A 23,382-nucleotide genomic window follows, 5' to 3' on the forward strand; every position below is an offset into this window, starting at 1 on the left:
AATGAACCACCTTGATGGATCTCTTTAATACGATGCCTTGAGAGTGAAGGCATGGCTAAGGTGATGTCCAGCTTCAAAAGGGCTTGTGGGGTGGGTGGAATATCAGAAGGATGGGACTGTGTGTGATTTAACATGGCCAGAACTGCCTGGAGAAAGGGGTGGGGGGCCAGCGGATGGAAGGGATGGAGCTTTCCCCATTAGCACTGTCGCGTTGCTGCTCCCTGGCATGTTTTTAATCAGGAGCTGAGAGGGTGAGTTAGATAGGTGAGGCAGCCTGGTTGCACTGGATTTTGAGGTGCTTGGGAATTGGGGTATTCGCCGGGCAGGGTTCAGCTTGCAGAGACACCCTTGAAGCAAGAAGATGGCTTCAGCAGGCCCAGGTTGGGCGTACGGATACTCCTGGTGAGTCTCTCAGAGCTGGGCCGTGCAGCAATCTCAGCTCAGGTGTGGCTTTCCTTCTCAGCCAACATCTTTATTCCCTCCCTGGAGCTGGTCGCTTCCAAACAAAACCTGTCACTTCTCAGTGTCTGCTTTGCGCTTGGCATCCAGCGGTACGTGGCTTTTTTCCTTTCGGTCTTTCATTTGGTTTGCAGCAGAATTATACAGGGAGATCAAGATCAAAACTGAATTTAAAAGGCGTCATTAAGCGGGATTAGTGAAAGAACAGCAAGTTCATCAGAAAGTTCGTCATCAACATTTAAAATGCTTGTGCCATATCCTTCACTAAGGGCTGGGCTAGGTGAGCAGGGGAGCACAAACAGCGTTGTTATTACCTTTTAGCACCTTTGCTGTACTCCTCCCCAAAGCTGTGCAGAAGACAGCTCGGTCTAAACCCTTCACTGCTAGTCTGCACAACTCCAGATACTCAAGGAAGCATTGGGAGGAAAGGAAAATCCCCCCCTGGCTCAAGCGGTTGCAATTCCCAGCCCCACAGGAGGTCCCTAGAAGAGCAAACACTTTGTATTTTATTGTATTTTCTCTTTTTGGAGAAGGGCTGGAAGGACACCAATGCTTTGTGCTGCTGGTGGCTGTCAAGGAAAGGACCTTGAAGAGCAAAGAAACCAAGGCGAGTGCAGTGTTTTGGGCCCTCACGTTTGGCACCCACACACGGAGGACCATTATTTGGGGTTGTAAAGCAGGCTGGCGTGCACGGGCAATGGTTTCCCCAGGATCTGGTGGGGAGGGTTGCCTTTAACTAGGGCTGACGTCGGTCTCCCCTGCCAGCGTGAGAGCTTCAAATGTGCTCCGTGGAGGTGATGTGCTCTGGTTATTAATAATCCTCGTGGGACCAGAAGCAGGGTCGTTCGGTCAACTTGTTATAGACTAGCTGCCATTAACGGGAAGCTTAGTGCATAGGTTATAACCTTATGTACTGCACTTTGATTGAAAAGAAAGGGAAAAAAAATCTCTTTCCCCTTTGATCAACTACTTTTTTTCCTAGGTGTTGTTGGTTTTTGGTTTTTTTTTGTCTTGCCCTGGTGTTATCAAGCTGAATCCCTCGCTTACTGAGGTTTTTGCTACTTAAAATGCCGGTCTTCAGCGGGGATGTTTCTTCTTCCCTTGAATAAATGTAAATAAAAGTGAATATTTAGTGATCTCCTAGCTGTGTGTTTTAACAGGCTTAGCAGGGTCACGCTGTGAGCCTAAAGCTAACGCACAAGGGTTTCTTCAAACAGGGCGCGCAAGATTACCTGTCATCTAGTTGGGTGACAGAGATGCCCCGTATCTGAGATGTGATTGACGTTCGTTGGGTCAATAGAGTAGAAAGAAATGAGGTCGTCGTGGCTGTAATTGCCTTTGCAGAGCAGTTCCTGGCTAGGGGGGTGTGGGGTTGGTATCTTCTGCAACAAGCCTTTAACCTAAAAGCGCTCTTTCCCATTGAAGGTGGAAGGCAACAAAACTCATTGTCTAAGTGCGGTATTGATCAGGAAAGCCGCACTGTCCACCCGAGACCATCGCTCTCCATGCCGGTAGCGTGTTACGGACAGACACGGGCGACCCTGAAATACAGCGGGAGCGTGGACCTGTGACCTCCTGCTCCACTGCGATCCCTGCCTCTCCGAGGTGGGCTATGATGTGTGCCCGCGTGGGTTTAATTACCAGAGGCCTCGTTGTTATCCACAGACCCAACCGATGCTGTTCCCTTGCTGATGTAGTGTTATTTTGTGAAGGACTCTCTGATTCCTTGTGATGCTCCTATGCTGTCGGTCCCCGGAGAGATAGCAGCGAGGCAGACGTGCCGCTCCACCGCTGAATTTTCTCTTGTGATGGTTCTGGATGTCTGTGGGCTGTGATCTACTCCTGGAAGTTACCTTGGCCAGAAGGTGATGCCACAGCTCTTTGCTGATTTGCACGTTATCAACTACCTGGTACTGCACGAGTCACGAGCTGAGGTAATACCTGCAGTTTATCTTTGTTTCCTGTCTATTAGCGTACAGAAACACTAAGGCTGGTGTTCTTAGTGGCAAATATTTTCTGCTGCACCATGAGACTTGGGAATTGATTGAGCTACCCAGAGCGTGTACGTGCTGAAGTGTTTGGAAGGAATAGAGACCCTCATGCTTCCAAATTCAGGTCAGCGAGTGGTTAAGGGCTGTGAGAAGACCACTGAAAGGGGGAGACGAAAGTTTTCCCCTTTCCACAAATCCTCTGCTGCTGGCAAATGTCAGGGACAGGCTTTTACCCTGGAGGAACCGGCTGTGAAAGCCTTTGGTGGATGGGCTGGTGACTGCGAGGTGTGATGTGGTACCCTCTTGCTGCAGCTGGAGGGAGGAGAAGCTTCTTGAGACCGTACGGAAAGGTGCTGCTAGAAGACCTGAAGCACTTTGCAGGCTCTTGGTACCTGACATCTTTATGCAAAACTTTTTTATTGTTATTACTGACAGACTTGCTGGAGATTCACGGTTTAAAGAAGAATTGAAATTGGTGCTTTAAGCACCATTAAAATCTGCTGTTTCTGTTTAATTAGGGAACTTAGTTTCCAAACTGAGTTTCCAAACTTAGTGCAATTGCTGTTCAGAGGACAATTGGATTTTCTAGGTTACTTTTCTCTTCCAGAACGTATAATATTAAAAAAGAAAAAATCTTAATACTTTTCTTGCCCATTAACTCAAGTGATTTAAATAACAAGAGTAAGCAGTATGTGCTTACACATCCTTGTAAGTAAGCGTAACTCGAATCTCATCTGACACTCACGGGTAGGCTACGTACGACACCAGCAGCCTGTAACGAACAATTTAGCAGTTTTAATGATGCAGTAGCATCCTGCCTATGCTGGCTGCTTGTGCAGGGCATTACTAGAGAAGGGGTCACCCGCTTGCTGCCTGCCCTTCGGCGTTCGGAAGTTTGGTCCAGCCCAGGGACCTCAGCTGCAAACAACCACGCCGGAGGGGCCAGGACAGGGCAGCTGGTAAGACTCGTGGCAAGCGGGACGGCAATATTCAGCCGTTTTCACCCCTGCCAAATGCATGCTAGCTGTCGTCTCGCGTATGTCAGCCAGGTGCAGCAGAGAAATGTTGGCTGAGGGAAGGTCCATCCCAGCTGCCAAAAGGCTGTATCGGTGCCCGGTGAGCTGTGCCTCGCAGTACTGTTGGAACCAGCACCCGCATCAAGCAGCTTTCATTGCAGCTGCCTGAAGAGATGGAAGAGGATCTCGAGAGGCACAGATCAAGATTGAAAACCCAAAGCCAGGCAGGTTCATCTACCCTGCCCTCCCTGCTGGCTCCCGCAGACGACTTGCATGAGGCGTCGCAGCCGCTGCCTTTATCTCCTGCGAAGTAAGAGGTATTTTTAAAAGAAGCAATTTGGGGTTAGGCTTCAGTGAGGCTGTAGAGTTGATGCCTCTGTGGAGGAAGCCTGATATTTGTTCTGGGATAAGCAGAGGGTCACAGTGTGGGAGGCCTGCTATATTAGTTGTATTTGAGCTGCTCAGATCGAGTGTAAACATGTGTGTCTGTTAATTTACAAACTGAGTATTGGGCTGCATAAAGAAGAGGGTGCAAGATTTCATGGGAAGTCAAAGTGTATAGATAAGTGCTGCCACGGAGGGGAGAGTTTTCCAGCTTTGGCTTGAGTAGTTTTTTCTGGTGAGACTGCTGGGGTGTTCACCTACCCACGTTGTGTTTGCCAAAAGATGGTGCAGGCGCTGGTGAAACTTGGTGAAAGGGTCCCGTACTGATGGTGGCCCTGGTTTGAAGGCTGGGTGCCTGATGAGTTTGGCCATGGAAGGTTTATTTCTGAGCGCTTGCTTGCAGACATGTTGGCCTGGGTGTTGGGATAACTGCAGGTTCCCTTTCTCCAAAGGGCTGGCTGTAAAGGCTCTGTCGTCATCCAGCCAAGGGTGTCATCATGCAATGCTGGTGGAGATGCTGCAATTCTGGTCTTAAAACTGGGCAGGCATGTGCTTTAGCATCACCCTGGGTCACCCACCTTGGTGGGTTGAATTCCCAGCTGGTGCGTGCTCACCGGCATAGGCCGGCACCTTGGCTGTGTCCGGATGGTGGTCATGAAGCGTCCGGTGGGAAGGTGGGGAGGAGGCTCCTGCTGCACGATGCGCCGGCTGTTCTCCTGTTGTGTAGTTCTCAGTTTAATCACGAGTTATACGATGTGATAGAGATGATAAACTAATCGTGTTTGTTAAAATATTTGTACTAAAATTCATGGGACTCCAGACGAGGGAACGTTTTGCTGAATGCCTGTGTCTGTGACATGGTGCTTGCAAATGCTGCATTTTAAGAGTCTTGGTGACGCTTGTGTTGGAGGGGCATTACTGAAATGATGTTCAGTTTTCCCTTGATAGATCATCTATGGGCTCTAACCTGTCTGGTACTGCTCAGATCGCTCCTGTCTTGCCTGGCACGTGGACGGGTGTATCAGTTTCTGGCAGGGATTTTTTCCAGAATTGCTTTGAAAATAGATAGGAGTCACTGTATGTTTCGAGGGGCGGAATTAAAATTAAACACCCCCCCCAGGTATGCCTATGTGTTTCACAAAACGCAGTGCCGTGTTCGGAGGGCATCCTTTGGTATCGAACAGCAGCACTGTAGATTTATGGTGGTTCAGCAAACAGGCAAGGTGTAACGTGCTTGTTACTTCAGATAAGAGCAGCTGCTTTGTGAAAGAGGGAAATGTGCTGGCAGCTTCAGGTGAGCCGAAAGTCTGGGTATAGTGGAGGTTATTTCAAAACATACTTAAAACAAACCCCAAACAACTACAATCTATATTTTATACTTAAGGTTAGTAATACCTGTTGGCCATACCGGCCAACACGTAGGGCTCACACGTCATGTCTACCTGCCAAGACTGGTCTTGGGCTACCGCGTTGTGCTGGAGGCCCAGCTTGTGCTGGTTCTGTGGGGCGTTCTGAAGTTCAACCAGAGCATCCACCTCCTCGCAGGAGGCACCGTTGATGCTGGACCAGTACAGAACCGTGTTGGCGACCCAAGAAGTTCCCAGGTCAACGTCGTGTTGAGAGAAGTTTTCCTTGTTGACTTCAGGCAAGTCCCTGCCCTTGTCGCTCTCGGTAGAGCTCGGCTGCACGTGGATATGTGTAGGAGGAACGTCAGCGAGACGGAGCCCCGCCAGCTTTCCCCAGCTATTGCTCAGCAGTTGGTGTGTCGCCGCTGTAAAGATCAAGGCAATGAAACACAGTAGGCAGCCAGGGAACAGCTGCGTGCACCGATAGTCGTGGTAAGTGCTAAGTGCTTTCAACATTTCCCATAGAGCAAAGCCGGGTCCAATGAGTTTGTAATTACCTGGCCTACTGTTTTCCTTAAAGAAGTTTGAAAACATCTCGCATGCAACTGCTAAAAGCTGGTAAACGGCTTGTCCTCAGAACGCCTTAGCAAACCTGAGGTCATCCTCGGCGTCCTCAGCTGCGCTAGCAGTCAGGCTTATCTCTGTGGCTCCTGTCTTGGGTGCTTGTGGCTTATTGCACGTGCTGAGGTGTAAGAGGTTGGGTATAAATATAAAGAAAGGGTTTTTTTGGTTTTTTTTTTTTATTGCTTAATGGTATTGTCAGGACGCTCCTGGTTTGATTGTGTGTGCTGGGTAGGAACAACCATGTGTGATAACACTGTGCTGGGGGCATAAACATGAAGTACCTGGCTTAAAGGGTGAGCTGCCAGCACTGCTTGGCGATGCAGCTCAAGCCATTGATGTTGTATCAAAACCTGGAATAGCTTTTATTAGCTATTCTCCATAAGTGGTGCCGTGATGATGAAAGAACAGCAGTTGCCTCTTACTCACCTCCCAGCTTTCCTCCCCTGGTGACTGTAATTGCCCCTCATTTCTCCAGGCGGAGGGTGACGCTGCTGGAAAATCAAACGGCTGTACTGCCTGCTTTGATGTGTGAGCTTAGCAGAAAGATGGTTTTATTTGTGACTCTATTAGATAACCCGTCACTTGATTTGCAGTGTTTCTGTAATACAGCTCTCTGCTGACCGGGCTGCCACGGCTCCCCGCGGCGTGGCCACTGCTCCGGCACCTGGTGAGTGCTGCCACCAAGATGCCAGGGCAGAAAAAAAAAAGGCTGTTTTATTGGGTTTAGGGCTTTTATTTTTGTTCTTTGTGGGTCTAGTGGCATCTGCGAGACGTGGTGCAGCTCTGTTTCCTCCTCAGTGCAAGACTCTATTTGCAAAACCATGGACAAAACCCACCCATTTCATGAATTTGTCTGAAAGACCCACCTGGGCAAGCTGTGGCAGGGCCTGAGGGAAAGGCTTAGAGAAGATGTCTGGGTCTTAACTGCAGCTTCGGCCCCAGCAGCATCACATAAATTTGTATACTGAGAGGTTTTATACTTGACCTCTTCTTACTATGAGCTTGATTTAGATTTAGCCTAGCTTTAAATTAAAAATATTTGTCTTAGTCCAACTGAACTACTGGTTGCACACAGAAGACCACAAGATAAGTGTTTGGGTTTAAGCTTTTGCTCTGTGCTACCACTGCACTGTAGTTCTGCTTTAAATTAACACTGCAACAAAACTCGTTGCTACAAAAACCTTTGGAAGGCGTAACCAGAGTCAGCCTAGACTTGTGCATCGACCCTGTCTTTCCGGGAAGATCCAGTGAAGGCTGGAAAAAGCTCAGCTCCTGTTTTTTCTTGTTGACTGAAGGAAAACTAGGTTATCATGCATGTGTGTGTCTACAGTTGAAGCCAGCTGATGATGTTCTATAGCAAAGTGCAGGTAAACTTTCTTTTTGCCATTTAAATCTGAAGGACTGGAGATGTACTTTACAGCTTAGTTCCTGGAGCCATGTGGGTAGCAGTTTTCTTGATTAACTGTCCCTTGGGGTTGAGACTTTGGTCTTTATAAGATGAATCAATTTAGAAGCTAGCTTATATTTTGGACCAGGCTTAGGCTCCAGCACTGCCCTTAAGAGCCAGCAATGGATTATAACCAGGACTGTAAAGCCCTTGCATTAGCTCTCTGGGGGTAAAGAGTGAGCAAGGAGGAACCCAGGGCTGTTCTTGTTCTGACGGAAAGCTTTTAGTCTCTGTTTTATGCTTTAGTCTAAGTGCTGTAAGCTTTCTCTTGTTGCTGTGATTCAAGAGGTAACAGGTATAAGGGGAGAAGCTTCAAAATAAAAATTACTTTTAGCAATGGCACAGGGTCTTTTACCTTGGTACAGTTTGGGTAAAGAACAACATGTGGATGCGGATGAAGGCATAAACCCCTCTGCAAGGAGTCACTTACTCTAAGTCTGGTCAAGTGAAATAAACCCCTAAAATAATAATGATACTAATAAAGAAAAAAATAATTTTTAATTTTTGTTTTATTTTTAAAATTAGAAACATAGGAACAACCACCTCAGCCATAGCCAAAACCCCTAATTGAATTGTTTCTCTGAAGGGAAATGAAAATTGCAGGCCCCCCCCGGGCTTTGTATATGGGGAAAAAGAAGTTGTCCCCCACCAAAAAAAGAAACACAGTCATGGGTGGGGGGATGATGATGATAATTTTTGTGCTGAAGCTTGTGTCTTTTATCATAAAGATTTTTCAAACGTACCAGTGAAGTACTGTGTTGCTGGATGGACTCAACCCATACTTCCTTACTGATTAGTCTGTAAAAGTAGAGAATGCTTGAAAATCTCAAAAATAAGCCCACATCTAAGTCCCTTGTCAAAACACGAACTGGCAGCACAGGGGAAAAAAAAGGCACCGTCTAAACCAAGGGCGTGCGACACCCAGTTCAGAGCGCGCCGCGGCCCTGCGGGCTACCAAAACTGATTCCTGGGGAAGATTCAACTCCACGAAGGATTTTGGGTCATGGGAAACGCAAGTGTTCTCTATTTTTAAAAATAATCTTCAGCAAATAGGCCTGACAGTAAAACGCAATGACTTTTTTTTTCCCCCCTTATCTTTGCCTCGTTCTTGATGCATCATCCTGAAAAATGAAGGATGCCTCATCACGTACTGCAGTAACATCCTCTGCGATGTTCTTGAAACTCACCCTTCAAAACAAGGAGAGAGCAGAAAGGAAAAAGCCTCCCCGAGCAGAGGGCGGCACCAAATACACATCATTTTTACAAAAGGGATTATTACATTAAGCAGCTGGAGCTGGGCTCGGTGACCCAGCAGAACAGCTGTGGTAACCGAGAGCTCGGTCCAGACGCTGCCGCGGGGGCACGAGCCCCGCGATCATCCTGCTCTGGCTCTGATTTTCGGTACCTGGACCGAGTTCCAGTGACTTGCTCCAAGCTTGCGTTGCCAGCAAGTGGTAAAACCAAAACTGAGCCCAGAAAAAACCCCACAAACCACCACGCAGGCACCCCCAGCAGAGAACAGCCAGACCATCCCTTTGCCTGCAATTTATTTCTCCTCCAGCACGCGAGTACTCACGGGGCAACGAGCCGTTCTCCAAAGATGCTGCGCGCGGGGTGTCGCCTCCCTCGCGCCTGCTGCAAACTCACGTCCACAATCGCGTCTTCGCAGGGTGAGACGAAATCTCGACGCTTGTAACGCGGATTATCCTGTTACCTCAAATAAAGAGCGACAGCCAGGCCCTTTCCCTCCGGGGAGGAGCAGGGTTTAGCATCGCAAGGACTGCATCCCCAGGAAGAGAGCGCCGCATAAATAATTACGTTTGCCCAGTGGAGGTAAAAAGAATGCATTTCTCCTGTGGCCCACTGTTAAGATGGAGTAGGAATTCACCTTTAGAGCTTTACTGACCTCATATAATAACCCACAGAGTTTTTTCATGCCCCAAAACCCGCTGATAGAGGAAGGGGAGCCGCTGCGGAAAAAAGCAGCGTTATATTCAACCGCGCAGCGACCTGATCTGACTTCAGAGTTGGCCCTTTCAGCGGGAGTTAGGTGAGATGCCCTCCAGAAGTCCTTTCCAACCTACATTCCTCCATGAGCCTGCACCAGCTGCAGGACTATTCCCTGCCAAACCGCCACGCCGGGGGAAACTATTATTACTCACCTTGCATTTGATTACGCGGTGCCGGCCCCGAGAGAATCGGCTCTGCTCTGTTCTTGTGCCAGTCGGTGCTGCAGAAACCAGAAGCCTGGGTAAACACGCAGAAAAACACCCCGGCCCCGTTCCCAAACGCACCCTGCAAACCCAGGCAGTGGGCTAAAAAGCCCACCGTGTAGAGCCTCTTTTCAGCTAGACCTCTTTTAGGACTGCCTCGCTTTGCTTTGTGTTCAAAGGCACGTCCTGGCACACCGAGCCCAGCTCCAGCCAGCGAGGTCGGAGAAATGCAGGTCGCCACTGGGTACCCTTCCCAGCAGCTCCTCGGGGAGCAGGCAAGGGAATCACTCCCCCCTCTGCTCAGAAAGCCTTTACACCCCTTTCTCCCTGTGAGTATTTTCTCTGAAGCAGCTGCGCTTTTAGCTAAAAAAAAAAATAAATAAATCCACCCTGGCACCATCCAACAGACCAGAATTTTCCTATATTCTGAGCTTGCCGTCGTTTGACCCCTTCACCGCCGCGACCTTGCAGGACGACGCACCGAACAATTGCTACGATACCACCCAGCAGGGCTGTTCGGTCCAAGCCAGCCACGACTGCATCTTCCTTAGCCCTCTTCTACGTTGTCCAGTGTGAGCAGCAGAGCAAAAAGGCACCCTCGGCCTCTTCGACATTAGAGCAATAAGTTTTACAGGGAGAGAATTTCAAAACTCTTCAAGCCCGTACTTGTTTCTCCCCACAGAAGAGCCCACCGTACCCGGATCTGGCGTAATCAGCAGACGAATGCGTTACTGCAGGGCACCCAGCCTCCTTCACGGCATCACCTCCCAAGGATTTAGGGTACGGAACTCAGCCCCACTGGGGAAAGCAGCCGGAAGGGTCCCTGCCACCCGGCAAGCCCGCGGGGCTCGCTATCGTGGGAGGCAGCAGCGCGAGCTCGGGGCCTCGGGGCTGCAGGCCAAGCGCTCAGGGTAGGAACAGGACCTTCTCAAGGCTACGGCACCAAAGCCACCTCTCATCATCTTCATATCTATATAATTTTATAATCTATAGGTATAGGACTCTAGCAGGTTGCTGGAGTCACTGTGGCTTATAGGCTAAGTAAAGTACCTTTCATCCTCATGATGAACAGCTTCCTTTCTCGCAGGAAAGGTGTCTTCTACTTCCTCCGATGGAAGAGACCCCACAGCTCCTGGTAAAATCAATGACGCGCTGCAGGCTCAGAGGTCGCCAGGCTTCGCGTCGGAGGCAGCCGCCGTGGGACACGGGAAAATCGCATCCTCCTCCTCGCTCCGCGCGCAGGTGCCTGGAAGGAGCAGCAACGCACACAGCCGGCGTGAGGAGTCTCAAAGTAAAAACAAACACATTCAAAACCTCAGGTGATTCACTTTCTGCTACGCAGCCAGGCGGGGAAAAGCCGCGGTTGGGGCACGGACTCAGAGGCGGTCCGTGGGGCCGCCCCACGGGCTCTCTGAGCATCCAACGCCGTCTCCAGCTGGAGAATAGACCACGTAACATTTGCAGGGGGCAGGTGAGGAGGCAGAAGGGCTGAGGGTGCCTTCGGGGGGAATCCGCGCTTCCACGTGGAAGAAGCGCCTGGTCCTGGGCAGCCAGCCTTCTTAGGTTTCTGCCTCCGGTGTGGCATCCAGCCCAGGCTCAGGGGAAGGATTTGGACTGGTTCACATTGCCATGGAGACTGCAGGGATTTAGAGGATGCTAGGAGAAAAAATCACAGGTAGAACTGGCTCCCCCGCCCCTTCTGCTCTCCTATCCAGAGATCAAAGGCACCGTCTATGGCGCAGCAAACGGGAGAGCTGCTAAGTCGGGTACCGTCCCGCGACGCGCGCAGCCAGGCTGTAGGACCCTCAGCTCCACCCAGCTGTGAGGAGGGAGGATGAGGAAGCGTCCAGAAAACAGGAATATCCCCAAATTGTTCCTGTCAGAGCTAGAAATTTTGGAAAAGAATATTAAGCTTCACAGGCCACGCTCCATCACCTCCTCCTCTTAGCTTTGCCACTGCAGGCTCTTTACCCTTCACACTGACATACCCGACGGCAACCTTCTGGGGAGATGGGGCTGCTTCCCTCAGGCCCCAGCCTTTCCCATCACCGATGCTCCCGAGCACCAGGGTTTTTCGGCACGGACACAGCAGCCGCTTGGAGAACCTCCCAGATGCCATCCAGAGGCCGGCTGATGGATTTAACAGCCAAGTCCTTTGGGCCGCAGCCTGTTCTCAAATTGCTCTCGGGGAAAGGAGAGCTGCTTCAAATAAACCAGCCTGCATTAAACTGTCCTGGCAGACCGCACGGAGAGCCCACAGGCCAGAGGTTAAGTGCTCCTGCAACAAAGCACAGGCTCCCCACGGGTCACTGGTAAATACAGGAAAACTGCTTTTTAACATGCTCGTTCCTGCAGAATCGTGTATACCCGCGTTAATGCCCCGTCCCTGCCACGACTGTGCTCAGCAGCGCCGTCTCACCACGCCGCAGCGAAGCTGCCAGTGCCCGCTGGGATCAAAGGGTGGGTTTGGGGAGAGGCATCCAGCACGTCCTGGTAAGCAACAGCACGGGTTAAGGATGCCCTGACTCCTGCACTGGAGAAACAGCTTTTAAGCCTGCTGCCTTACAGCTCCCCCGGCTTTCAGCCCGTGCTGTTGCTAAGGATGGCAGCCAGGTGATTTGCACATGGTCCCGCCGAGACCCCAGAGCACGAACAGCTTTTTACAGGGGCTGCGAAATGGCTGCGGAGCCGGCGCGACCCGGAGCGCAGCGAGCGGCAGCGCCTGGCTGCTGGGACGTCGGGTCAGCACGGACAAGATTATTACAGCGGCTGCGTTTGCCGTCGTGCGTACGGCGCGGGGATCAATGCTCATTTCCAGCAGCCCACCGTTTTTCAAAGGCTTGACTGATATATTTTCACACTTTCCAAACCACCCAACGTAAGCATTTAGCTCCGCTTGCCCTCGCTTTCCCTGCCTTACTCTTTATTACTCTGCTTGCCAAGTACTCCGTGCTATAAAAACGGGCTTTCTCCCGGCTGATCGCCCTTTGACCCTTGCCGTGCACATCTGAAAGCCTCTGCCGCTGCAGCAGAGCCACGAGCAAAGCGCTGATGCCAAATACCGACTTGCAACCGCTCTGGAGACCCACGCGAAGCAATTCCCCGCGCGATGACGCCGACTCCAAGCGCTGCACTAGAGCTGGCCAAAAGGACATACGATGCCGTAACACAGCCCTGCAGCTCCCACGCAGAAACACGGACGCTCAGGGCTAGAACACCCTGGGTCTAAGGACTGGGTTTTATGTCTCCATCAGGTGAACGGTACCTTTTGATGGAGCAGCGCAGAAAAGGCACCACATCGCCACGTGCTCCGGCTCCTCTCCTCGCACGCACCTTCCAACTCGTCTGTTGACCGGGGCTGGGTGTAGCGAACGTGCCCCACACGCACCTCGGTAAGTATTGCTTTCCACGCGAAAGACAAGCGAGGCTGGTAAAGTAAATCCGCCCACGTTACACCCACACGGCACGGTTTCAACGCACGCTGCCCCGCTGAACCCTCGGAGGAGCGACGTTAACCAGCAGCTTTGCAATAAGAAAGGGGACAAACTGAGCCAGCGCTTCCTCCTCTGCTCCGCGCTCCCCGTTACCAAACATCCTTTTTCCTTAACAAGGAATCACGCTGCTCCTCTTAAAAGGTAAACAGAGGACTATTTCTTTAAAAAAAATGAGTTTTCTTCTGAAATGCAGCTCCCTACAACACCCTGCAAGTCTTTTACCGACCAACGACTCCACTGAGCTTTGGATGATCTGATTTTAAGCGTCTTATGGCGATGAAACTTTTGAAGCTTCCCCCAACTCTCCTACGGCCTCTTCCCTGGGGTACCAGCCCTCCATTTGCGCAGCGGATACCAGTAGCTTCTGGGACGTGCCTTAGCCCCCATCTTCAAGCAAATACTTTTAAACATCAGTTTTTCAGAAGCTGCGGTCAAAAGCCGTCGTAAAGAATCGGTCCTGAGCCCTTGGCAGTCTGCGCCGAAGCACGTAACCGATAGACTTTGATTCCAGCCTGATGTATGTATTTTGTAGGACCAATAGAATTTATTGAAGGGAAAAAAATCTAATACCCGAATGCAATTCTGGAATTCAATCCGCAGCCTCTGTGATTTGTTTCTCTTTCAGGTCACCTGCATGCGGGGCGCAGTCCAAGAGCGAGCTTTGGACTGAAGATTTGCTCCAGCATCATTTAAGTGTACAGTTTAAAATCAAAGCTCTTTCCCAAGGAGTTGTGACAAGCCAACAGACGGCGTTTTCTAGGACGGCATCTGTTCTTTCCTGCGGAGTCTGAATAATTTAACCAGACCGTGGAAGTTCCAGTGGAACCAAGGAGCCCACGTCTAAGGAGAAACAGGGCAGCCGGTTGTTTCCTATTCAAAATTGCTAAGCTTTCATGTTTCCTCCCACCTCCTCTCCCCCTCCTCATTCAGACCTATTGGGAACCGCTCAGATCAATGCGAAGGAAGATTAGTTCTGTCTCTCGGCCTCCTAAACCAGCGCTCAAACGGCAACGACTCGCCGGTCATTTCACCGAGACGAGGAATTTGCGTTCAAGGTCACACTTCAAAGAAGGAAAATAGAAGAGGAATGGCATACAGGAGCAGAGACAGCTGTGAGCTTTACAGGCTGTTAGTTTTAGGTGTTCTAGAGGAGAAAGTTAAACCCAACAGTCAAGTTATTTCCCTTCGTAAAACAAAAGCATTGCAAGGGATAACAGCGAACGCTCACCATAGGTAGCCAATTACTGCCCCGCGCTCCTTTCGCCTTCAAAGTATTTCTGCCCATCCACAACGGGAAGCATTCAAGGAAACCCTGTCGCTGCTTGAGGCCTGCCTTTCCCTACACCCTCTTACCTAGGAATTTGAAGATTTCCTGCAGCCCCCCCACCCCGTTCACCCCATTTCTGAGGCTCGCGGGGCAACGCAGGCTCCGAGCAGCAAGCCAGCACAATCGCCGCGCTGCCCAAAGCCGCCTTCCCCACGCCCTGGATCTGTTCCTACAGCTCGCGAGGAAGCGCAGGTGGACGGCCGAGCGGCAGGAACAGCTTGCTTTTGCAGAGCGCTTTGGCTCTGCTCGCTCCGAGGGGCCGTGCCAGCGGCCGCCTTCAGCCGGGGTTTTTACCGCCGCAGAAGCGTTCGTCACCTCCTCTACAGCCAGATGGCAGAGAGCAGCCGCAGCTCTTCACTCACCTGCACTCCCGCGTCTAACGCTGCAGCGTGAGGGTGTAGCCTTACTCAGGAGTCCCGGGTGTTGGTTAAGCGTCGCACCTCCTCCTCTCCGCAAAGGGCTCCAGGAGCTGGAAGGACCACAAAAGACTCTGGGCAAGGACACGGTGGGAGCGGAGGGAAACTTAAGCGAGCCCGTGAATAAAGAGAAGCAACGATCTGGAAGTTAAAGTGTTTATTGATGTGTTTAAACTTTGTACATTCCCCACAGACCACACTAAGGAGTTTGCAGGTAAATCTGTGCATAGTGGGAAGAGACACGGAAGGGGGAAGAAAAAATAAAGTCACAGGAAAAATAGAAAAAATACACCACAGGTTACCAGAACCTCCAGATTTAAAAAAGCCGTGAGCATTAACACCAACTATACAAGCATTACAAAGACATGATGGTGAGTGGAACAACACCCCTTTTGTTCTTCTCGGGGCCTATGCATCCAATTTCCCTTAAAGCAGGCAGTATCCCTTTCCCAACCTACCCCTCTCTCAACCCCAGTTAAGCAAACCGCTGTTCTAACCCCGGTTAAAGCGAACTCCACGTTCGTCAGCCCCCAAGGTGCTGATTATTGCAGTGATTTGTCATTTCTGGGCAAACACCCAAAGCCGTGCCTATGGCCCAGCGTCACCGAAAGAGACGCGAAGGCTCAAAAACCTGCGTCTCAGTTACTTACCACGTCGGTGAGGCAGGAGAGCTGGGGAAAATTAGAAAGTAGTAGCAGGAGGGGGCTGTTAATGCCAGGTGAGTACTGAAGGAAACTGGTTCGGAACAGAGGATTTAAATTCAATACCAGGAACTTCCAACTCTAGAGCAGAACTGAATCTGGAAGGGGAATGTGCAGACCCCAGTATGCACAAACCATGTTCTAACATTCCACTAGAATAACTATAAACAGAGATGCTAGAAGCCTTTTAACTCCTTGCCTCCAGGGAGCCTTGATTCCTAGAGCCCAAACTGCTAAGCAGCAGGTGCACATCACTGGCGTATGAGGATGGGTTTTTTCTTTTTTTTTTTTATTCTTTTTCTTTTTCTCTTGTTATAAGGGGTTTTTTTTGTTAGATACCATTCCCAATTGCTTCCTTGCTTATGCTGTCATAGTTCCTATCCCTAAATTAATCTCTTTGCAACTCCCAGTGAAATTCACTTAAAAAGAAAAAAAAAAAAAGAAGGAAAAAAAAATACTGCTTTATATATAAAAGCCAAAATGACTCAAGAGCCACAACTGTCTCCTTTTTACAAGGCGGGCTGGTACAAATGACCCTCAATATACAGGTGGTCTATCAGAAATAAAAATCAACATTTCCCATTTTATATATATATAGAGCTTGTATCAGACAACAGTACAACGGAACTGGTATTTTTCAGATCATTTAAAAAAAAAGAAAACTACATCTCAGTCAAATATCTGCAATAGATCCATTTTTCCCATTTAAGGAGATTTATATATCATATTGTTATATTATCATTTCTTCACCCATTTAAAAGAATGGAAATTGCAACTCTACAGTAGTAATTATAGTCTTAATGATCCAGGAGTTCTGAATGTAAGATGAAGTCCTCTCGAAGCAACTGTTGGTCAGTAGTTGATCCAAAACGCTGGACCACTTTGGCCCTCCGCCCTGCTCCTTCCCCGGTCAGGGCTGCTGTATCTTCATCTCCTTTATATCTGCATCTGCTCCAGGTATTTGTAAGTGGGGTTCTCGTAGCCGTGGTTTTGCATCTTGCTCAGATGCCGCTCTTCTGGGGTAAGCATCGGGTCAACCTTTAGAAAGACCACATGGTTACCGGTCAAACGGAGGCACGTGTAGGCCTCGTTTCATAGTAACAAGAGGCGACAGACAAAGGCTGGATAAATACCGTGGCAGGCAGTAAAGAGGGAAAAAAAAGCTAAGCCACTAAAAATAATTTGCTTAAGAGAGCTCGTCATTCGGGTGCTAATGCCTCCTTGCCTAGCCTGGCCTCTCTGGGGACGTTCTCCGCAAACCTCTAAGAAGTTGGCTAACGTTACGAACCTGGGACCCGCTTCTCTCATTAAAGAGGTCGTTATAGTTTCCCGCATCGGTTGGGCAAAGGAGAAAAGCAGCTTTCTCCAGACGCCATTAAGTTGTCATTAGAAGCGTGCATGTTGGGAGCAGAAGGAAGGAGGAGGAATTGCTTCTCGGCGTTCAGCCGATCGCGCTGTCTTAATAGTTGTGCCATTAGTTGGGAGGACAAATTGCTATAGATTGACTGACTTACTCCGCTGCTAAAGATACCGCCTGAAAAGCTCATTTACTGCTAAATCCTACTCTGAGCCAGACAGGGAAGCCTAATTGAATTCCTGCGATAAGCGAATACAACCGCCAAGTGACAGGTCGCAGCATGGCACGCCGATGACCGATACCTGCGCATTAATAAATAAGCGATGAAGATGTTGGCAGCTACAGAGTTAAGTCCCGCCTAGCTAGGAGCAGAGCAGCTGATGGCTTGGCAGCTGCTGCCATCTTCGCCCCCTACACACAACATGTGATTCAATGCTGACTATTTTCATCCTTGGTTATGGAGCAGGAGTTGTTTCTCACCTCCACAATTCCATGGCTGATGGTCCCGTACTGCCTCTTCCTCAGCATCACCAGGCTGATGACTATAACAGTAGCTATGGCAACAGCAATCACCAGCAGACCAATAAGGGCGCTGCTGCTGAAACTGAAGTCATCGCGAAGGGAGTTGTCATTATCCTGGAGGGAAGAAAACAACGGAGCGGGTAGAGGAAGAGCGATGCGGGAGATGTGCTGCTAAGCGCAAACCTAAAAGGTGGCCACCAAGGTCTTCAACCGTCTGCGGCATCAAGACATGACTGATTACACTGGACAATGTAAATATTTCACCTCTAAATATTTCACCAAAAGGACAACGAACACACAAGCGTTTCCCCACTTTGGCATTCTGCACAGGCACTGACCCACGCCGCTCTCCTATCCCACAAAACACCTTTGCAACTGAAGAGCCAGGTTAGCATCTACACGCGTTGACTGTTTCCATCTTCGCACAGACGTGCCGTGCTGCATTATACTCTCCATGACCTCCCAGAGCAGTGACGTGGCACCGAACCCCTGGAATTCAGCACCACACAGGAACCGAAATCCAGCTTTAGGAATTTGCCGATCACTAGGCTAGACTCGGTAGCCACATACGTACCGGCTCGTCCACCAGCCCGCCGACACGCTCCGCGTTGAAAATCATTTCCTTCACATCAAGGGTTTCATCAATTACCTGAAAACAGTCACAAAAGCGTTTTATGAAAGGAGCCATACAAAACAGGTGGGAGAAGGAATACGAAGGCAGACAAGAGGCCTTTAACGAATACTAGGCAAAGGCTCCGAACCACCTACCATCTTTCCCCTGCTCTCAACAGTGTGGGATGTTCTCCAACTTTTAAAGCCACCCGAGTTAGTACTGCAACCATTTGGACGTTACGACTACCTCAAACTAAAGACCCAGTTTAAAAACTAGGCACTTGCCGTGGACACAGCATTTCTGTCGCGTCAGATCTGACCTGTGGCTTTAAAACAATTTTGAGGAAACACTCAAAAGTTGACTTGTTTTTTTTAAACCCAGGGAACTGAGGAAAGGCAGCTGCCACTCTGACCTAGTGAATTCTTTACACTGTGGGTAGAGCTAAAACCTACTGGGTCGCTCACCTTCCGAAGGTGGTAAGGCCTTTCTTGCCATGAGAAATAGGTGGGAAGCCTGATGGAACACACCAGCGTTCGGTGTGCTCCGACAGCAAGCTACCTAGCTCAAATAAAGGCGTATCAAAGGGTCTCAGCTTGGCAAAGCAGTCACTAAATCGGCCACTTCTCCAGCTCAGACTGTCAAAGATCTAGATCTCTCTCCTTCCCTCGCCCTCCCACCCTTCTGATGCTAATCAGTATTAAGAGCCTACAGTAGTCAGAAAACTGACTCCCCCACACCATATGGATAATGAATACAGTGACATTCTGGAAGCAGGAAAGGGGACATGGAAATAAGCCACTGCTATTAATTAGCGTCCACGGCAGACTTTGCTCTACAAAATAAAGGTGGAGGGCTCACCACATTTTCATCCACTTTGTTCTTGCTGTTAATCACTTTTTCTTCAGCGCCAATCAGCCCATCCAGCTCCGTCATGCCAGAGCCTGCACCAAAAGAGCAAGGCAGGGACCGTTAGTCAGCCCTCAGCGACATTTGGGAAGGGTTACCTACTCTCTGTAGAGCTGCCATGGCTAGCGTGTTTAACCGCATGGACCGCTGATTATTAATCTGTCTTCATGCTGTTGTGTCAGAAGGGGAGCTCATAAGCTATGCTACAGTGACAAGTGATTGGGGGGGGTTCTGTTAATGAGGGGAAATGAGGTGGCAATGAGAGGAGCAGACAAGACTCACCAAAACCAGGCTGAAGTGTAAATCCAGAAATACCATACTGTTAAAGTGCTGCTGTTAGAGAAGGTCCGAGGCAACGCTTAACACAAACTGCGAGCGCACAGCTCCTTCCTGCAAACGCCACCCTGGGTCACCCGCCACCACCTTGCCGTGACCCCCGGGACCGACGAACGCATCTCCGCCCCGCTGGGAGCCGGCGCGCAGGGAACGCTTTCCACCCCATGGTCAGCATCGCCCGTTCTGTTGGGATCGAGCGCAGCAGCAAGTGCCTCGGGAATGAGAATTTCAAGGTCGCCCAGCGCGGCTCTGTAATGAGCTGCTGTCCCGTATCTGGCACGAGCCCAGAAACAATAAATCCCAGGGCAAGGGAGGAGCAAAGCACTACACTAGCCTTTGTATCAGAACATCACTCACCGATTCTAGGCTGAAACTAGCATAGGCTCCAGAGAAGAATATCAATTAACAGAAGGCGGCTGCTCTGCACAAACTGTTTTGATCTGAAGCGTTTATAAATAGATTAGATCAATAACAGAAGAGCCTGATGCAAGATACTCAGAGCTAACCTAACGTAGCAAGTCAGAACGCCGGTCTTCCGTTACCAGTAAGCACAACGTAACGTCCTTCACAGCACCTGTGCCTCCCTAATGCAAAAGCAGGAGTGACAGCGAAGCCTCAGACCTGCAGCAGGGTCTCTCTGACGGGGAGCACAAGGTGGGGGGAAACATTACTACAGCACTGAACACCTTGCCAGTGATTGCGTACTCCTCCGCAAGCTGCTGAGCTTGCAGGTTGCCTAAGACATTATGTCAGCTGCTGCTGAAATTGGCAGCATGTTCTTTCATGAGAGGGAAGGAAAGGCTAGTTTGGCTCCAAGGCAAGTTTTTACAGTGACAAGCTTTTACCACCTGAAAACGCCAAGGAAAGTACCGTTTCACTCCAACTCCTCCCAAAAGAGACATCTCGGGTTTTAGGGCATCCCCTTTTCCTGTACGGTTCTTTGGAGACAGTAATCAGATTCCAGGCACGGCCAAGACTGCCAGTCTGACTTCTCACGGCTGTCGAAGCAGGTCATGTTATTGTGGAAGTCAATGATTGGGATTTTCTGGAGAGACTAGCCACAAATAGTTGTCAGAGAACTCCTGTGTCAGCTTTTGGCCTATGGCTGCTTTATTCAATTCTCAGGAGCCAATGTAGCCGAGTCTCCAGGGCCGGGAGTTCAGCTGCAGCACTGAGCTTTGCCATTTGTCACAGAGCGCCGTACCAAGTAACGGGCCCAGTTCCATGTAGCTCAAAGGCACAGTTTAGATTATACACTTCCCAGGGAAAAAAGCCCTGCACAAATAAACCCCAAAACTCCCTTAGCAGCCCTCGTGAAATGAAAAGGGAAGGGAGAGAAGGGGCAAGTGCAGGATATAATCTTGTACCCGAGTCATCAGAAACTCTTCCATTTGCCCAAATGGGGAGAACCAGCCCATATTTATTGTCTTTAAGCCAACAAAGCAGTTGCCAAAAAAAAAATTCAAACTAAAGGCTGTCCCAATTCTTTCCAGAGCAGTCAGTACACTGAATTAGCTATATGCTGTTCCACACGAGGGATGAAGGTGACTTGTATTTGTAGAGTAACGTTGGTAATGAGAAGAGTTTCGAGCTATCTGGCCTTCACCATGTCACAAAACTATTTGCGCTCATATTAAATGGTTATTAGCAAAATCCTTTGCTCTCCTTTGAGATTCTGCATAATTTTTTTGGAACCAAAGGCAGATTAAAATGCTGGGTTTACTGCCCACACATGCACCACTGCTCGGCAAGAGCATTTTAAGAATTAGCCTTCCATTTCTACTTCAGGAACTAGATTCATCGTACCAGATCAGCCAGGCCTGATCTCTACCTGAGACTGTACCTCTAGGAGAGGATTTAATTTAATGCCAGTATTACTGTGCTGCTCTTAAAGCCCAACCGGCCCCTTTTCAGCCAGGCACTGAGTTACCGCGGAATTAATAACAAGCTAAAGGAGACACAGGTAATCACACAGGACTTTGCTAGGTCAGATAGATGCTAAGTGTGAAAAGGTGATACTGAGAAGACCACCAACACCAAGAAGGAATCTCCTAATTTATCCCAGACTAGCTGCACTCGAGAATATCTATGAGGACATTTAGCTGGGAAGCACCGCCTATGTCTGCCGCAGCACGCTCATTCCCAGTTCAGTGCTGTCATCGGGTGGTAAGGACAGATTCCACAGTGGCAGAAGAGCCTCCAGACTATTTACCATCAGCACTGCAAGGTTTATTCTGAGAAGTGTCAAACACGAGTACCCATGGAGAGATGCAAAGTACTGCACGGCTGCAGACAGACTGCTAGGCCCACGTTTCTTGAGCTACTCCATGCACTCTGAGACACCTCGTGAGCCCATCAGGGAGGAACGTACACAATCAATTAGATGCTCAGACCAGCTCATTTTAAGACTAGACCTAAACAAGCAAAATCGAAAAGTTACTGATCTAAATGACAGCAGGGAAATGAAAACAAAGGTGAGTATGAAACTAAAATGAAGCTATCAAACACACTGAGAAGGTAGGAGAGTGATTGAAAGCACTGTGAGGGAGCAGCTTAAAACCAACCTTTTTTCATTGGATGGTACAAATCCGGCTGAGGATCTAGCAGAAGGGAAAACAAAAACAAAAATAGCAGAGAAAGGAGATTAAGAGAGAAAGGAAAAAAGGCTTGCGCATGATTTCTGACTCAGACCCTGGGAAAAGCTTTTAGTCTACAGATTCCTTTAAGCTCAGGACTCTGTTCAAGCATTTTTGAAGTAAATACACACATACACACCAGCTGTCAACACCCGATGACACAAAAAATATAGATATCTATTTAAAAAAAAAAAAAGAGAATTCCTGCAGCCCCGCAGCAGGTCACGGCACAAAGACTTAACGTTACATGAGAGCATTTTGGTTAAAGACTGAAAATTAATTCCAGAGCCAAGGCACGCAGTAAAAATTTAACACTCCCTGCAAAATGGAAAGAGATAAAACAATTTTGCAAAGAGAAGAATCGGAAAAATCAAGACAGCAGCTCAGTGCAAATTACAAGCAGCACTGCCTCTTTCCAGCGGACAGAGTCTGAGGGGTACTGCTGGGATGACTGCTTTTACTCTTAAATCACCCAGAGGGATGGAGCTTGCTGTTCCACCAAGCTGAGCCTACCGGCTAAGGAAAAGCACCTACGTTTTGTAAAGCCAGTGATCCCTATTTTCAGTTCCACATACCTTCGCTTTCAGGCACGGCTGGGAAGGTTTTCACCTGGAAGGGACGGAAAGGTTTGCCCTCCAGGGGAATTTCTTCGCTCTCCTCAGAGCTCACTCTGACATCCACCTGGGATTCAGAAATGGAGGATGTGAACTGATCCATGTCTGCACGTTGCTCCTGAAGCAGCTCATCTGAAAGGAGTAAGAGGAAACGTTACACAAACGGCATGAAGCCTGGCAGGAACAGAAAGGGGCAGATGGTCTGAACCTAGCTGAGGCAGGGCTGCAGGGGAACACTGGTCGGGGCTGCCAGGTTATCTTATCTTGCATGCTCTGAAGTCTCATCTGGAATTCTCAGGAAAGATGTTGGCTAGAAATACAAACAAGTAAGGGCCAAGAGGTTTGATGCAGCAAGAGGTTTTGGCAAGATGGGACTGAACTCCTAATGAAGTGGGAAAGTATCTGCTTATTTTTATGGATCTTTTATATCTCCCTCAGAGAGTTTTGCTATTCTGCATGCTGTTGACTATTTTTTTTTTAAACAGAGAGTGAAAGTTCTTAGGCACGAGCTATTCTGACTGCCTCTGTTGCAAAGCCCAGACAGAGAATATCTGCCCTGCGGTACCCACGCCTAAGCCCAAGCGTTGATGTGGGGGGCATCCCCTCACAGGAGCTAGCAGCCGTTCTGGAGCCCACTTTGTTTGGTATAAAAGCTTGTAGTCCACCACAGTGGCATGGGAGCTGGCACACCGAGACACTCACCAATCTCATCCTGGATTTCTTCAGCCACATATGGTACTTTGTAGAGCAGAGACAAGCTTTGATTCATCCGCTCCTCAATCACATGGAGATGTGTCATCACCTGCAAATGTACAAGAGTGTGTTGGAGTAGGCAAAGACTGTCAGTCACTCGGCTGGTACCGATACTTCACTTGTTTAATAGAAAATCTACTACTGGTGCATCTGCTGTGACAAACGGAATGGGACACGGGTCCATCTAGTCCAATTCTGATTGATGCTAACACGTCACGCTTCACTGG

The 23,382-nt window shown here is 49.2% G+C and overlaps 1 protein-coding gene across 5 annotated transcripts in view; it reads right to left on the minus strand.

Moving 5' to 3' along the window:
- Positions 1 to 14,859: 14,859 nt before the first annotated feature.
- Positions 14,860 to 23,382, minus strand: part of APLP2 (amyloid beta precursor like protein 2) — a 48,277-nt gene continuing 39,754 nt past the window's right edge. For 2 of the 5 annotated variants that reach the window (XM_064470986.1, XM_064470985.1), the window contains 7 exons: positions 23,105 to 23,204; positions 22,364 to 22,534; positions 21,717 to 21,752; positions 18,769 to 18,851; positions 17,872 to 17,946; positions 17,256 to 17,411; positions 14,860 to 16,456 (listed from right to left, as the gene is read on the minus strand). In XM_064470986.1, the coding sequence (XP_064327056.1) occupies positions 16,355 to 16,456; positions 17,256 to 17,411; positions 17,872 to 17,946; positions 18,769 to 18,851; positions 21,717 to 21,752; positions 22,364 to 22,534; positions 23,105 to 23,204 (723 nt within the window). In that variant the 3' untranslated portion in view covers positions 14,860 to 16,354. The remainder of the gene's footprint in view (positions 16,457 to 17,255; positions 17,412 to 17,871; positions 17,947 to 18,768; positions 18,852 to 21,716; positions 21,753 to 22,363; positions 22,535 to 23,104; positions 23,205 to 23,382) is intronic. The other 3 variants (XM_064470982.1, XM_064470984.1, XM_064470983.1) reach the window with 3 other exon arrangements.

The sequence above is a fragment of the Phalacrocorax carbo genome, chromosome 21, assembly GCF_963921805.1.
Source record: "Phalacrocorax carbo chromosome 21, bPhaCar2.1, whole genome shotgun sequence".
Taxonomy (NCBI): Eukaryota; Metazoa; Chordata; class Aves; order Suliformes; family Phalacrocoracidae; genus Phalacrocorax; species Phalacrocorax carbo.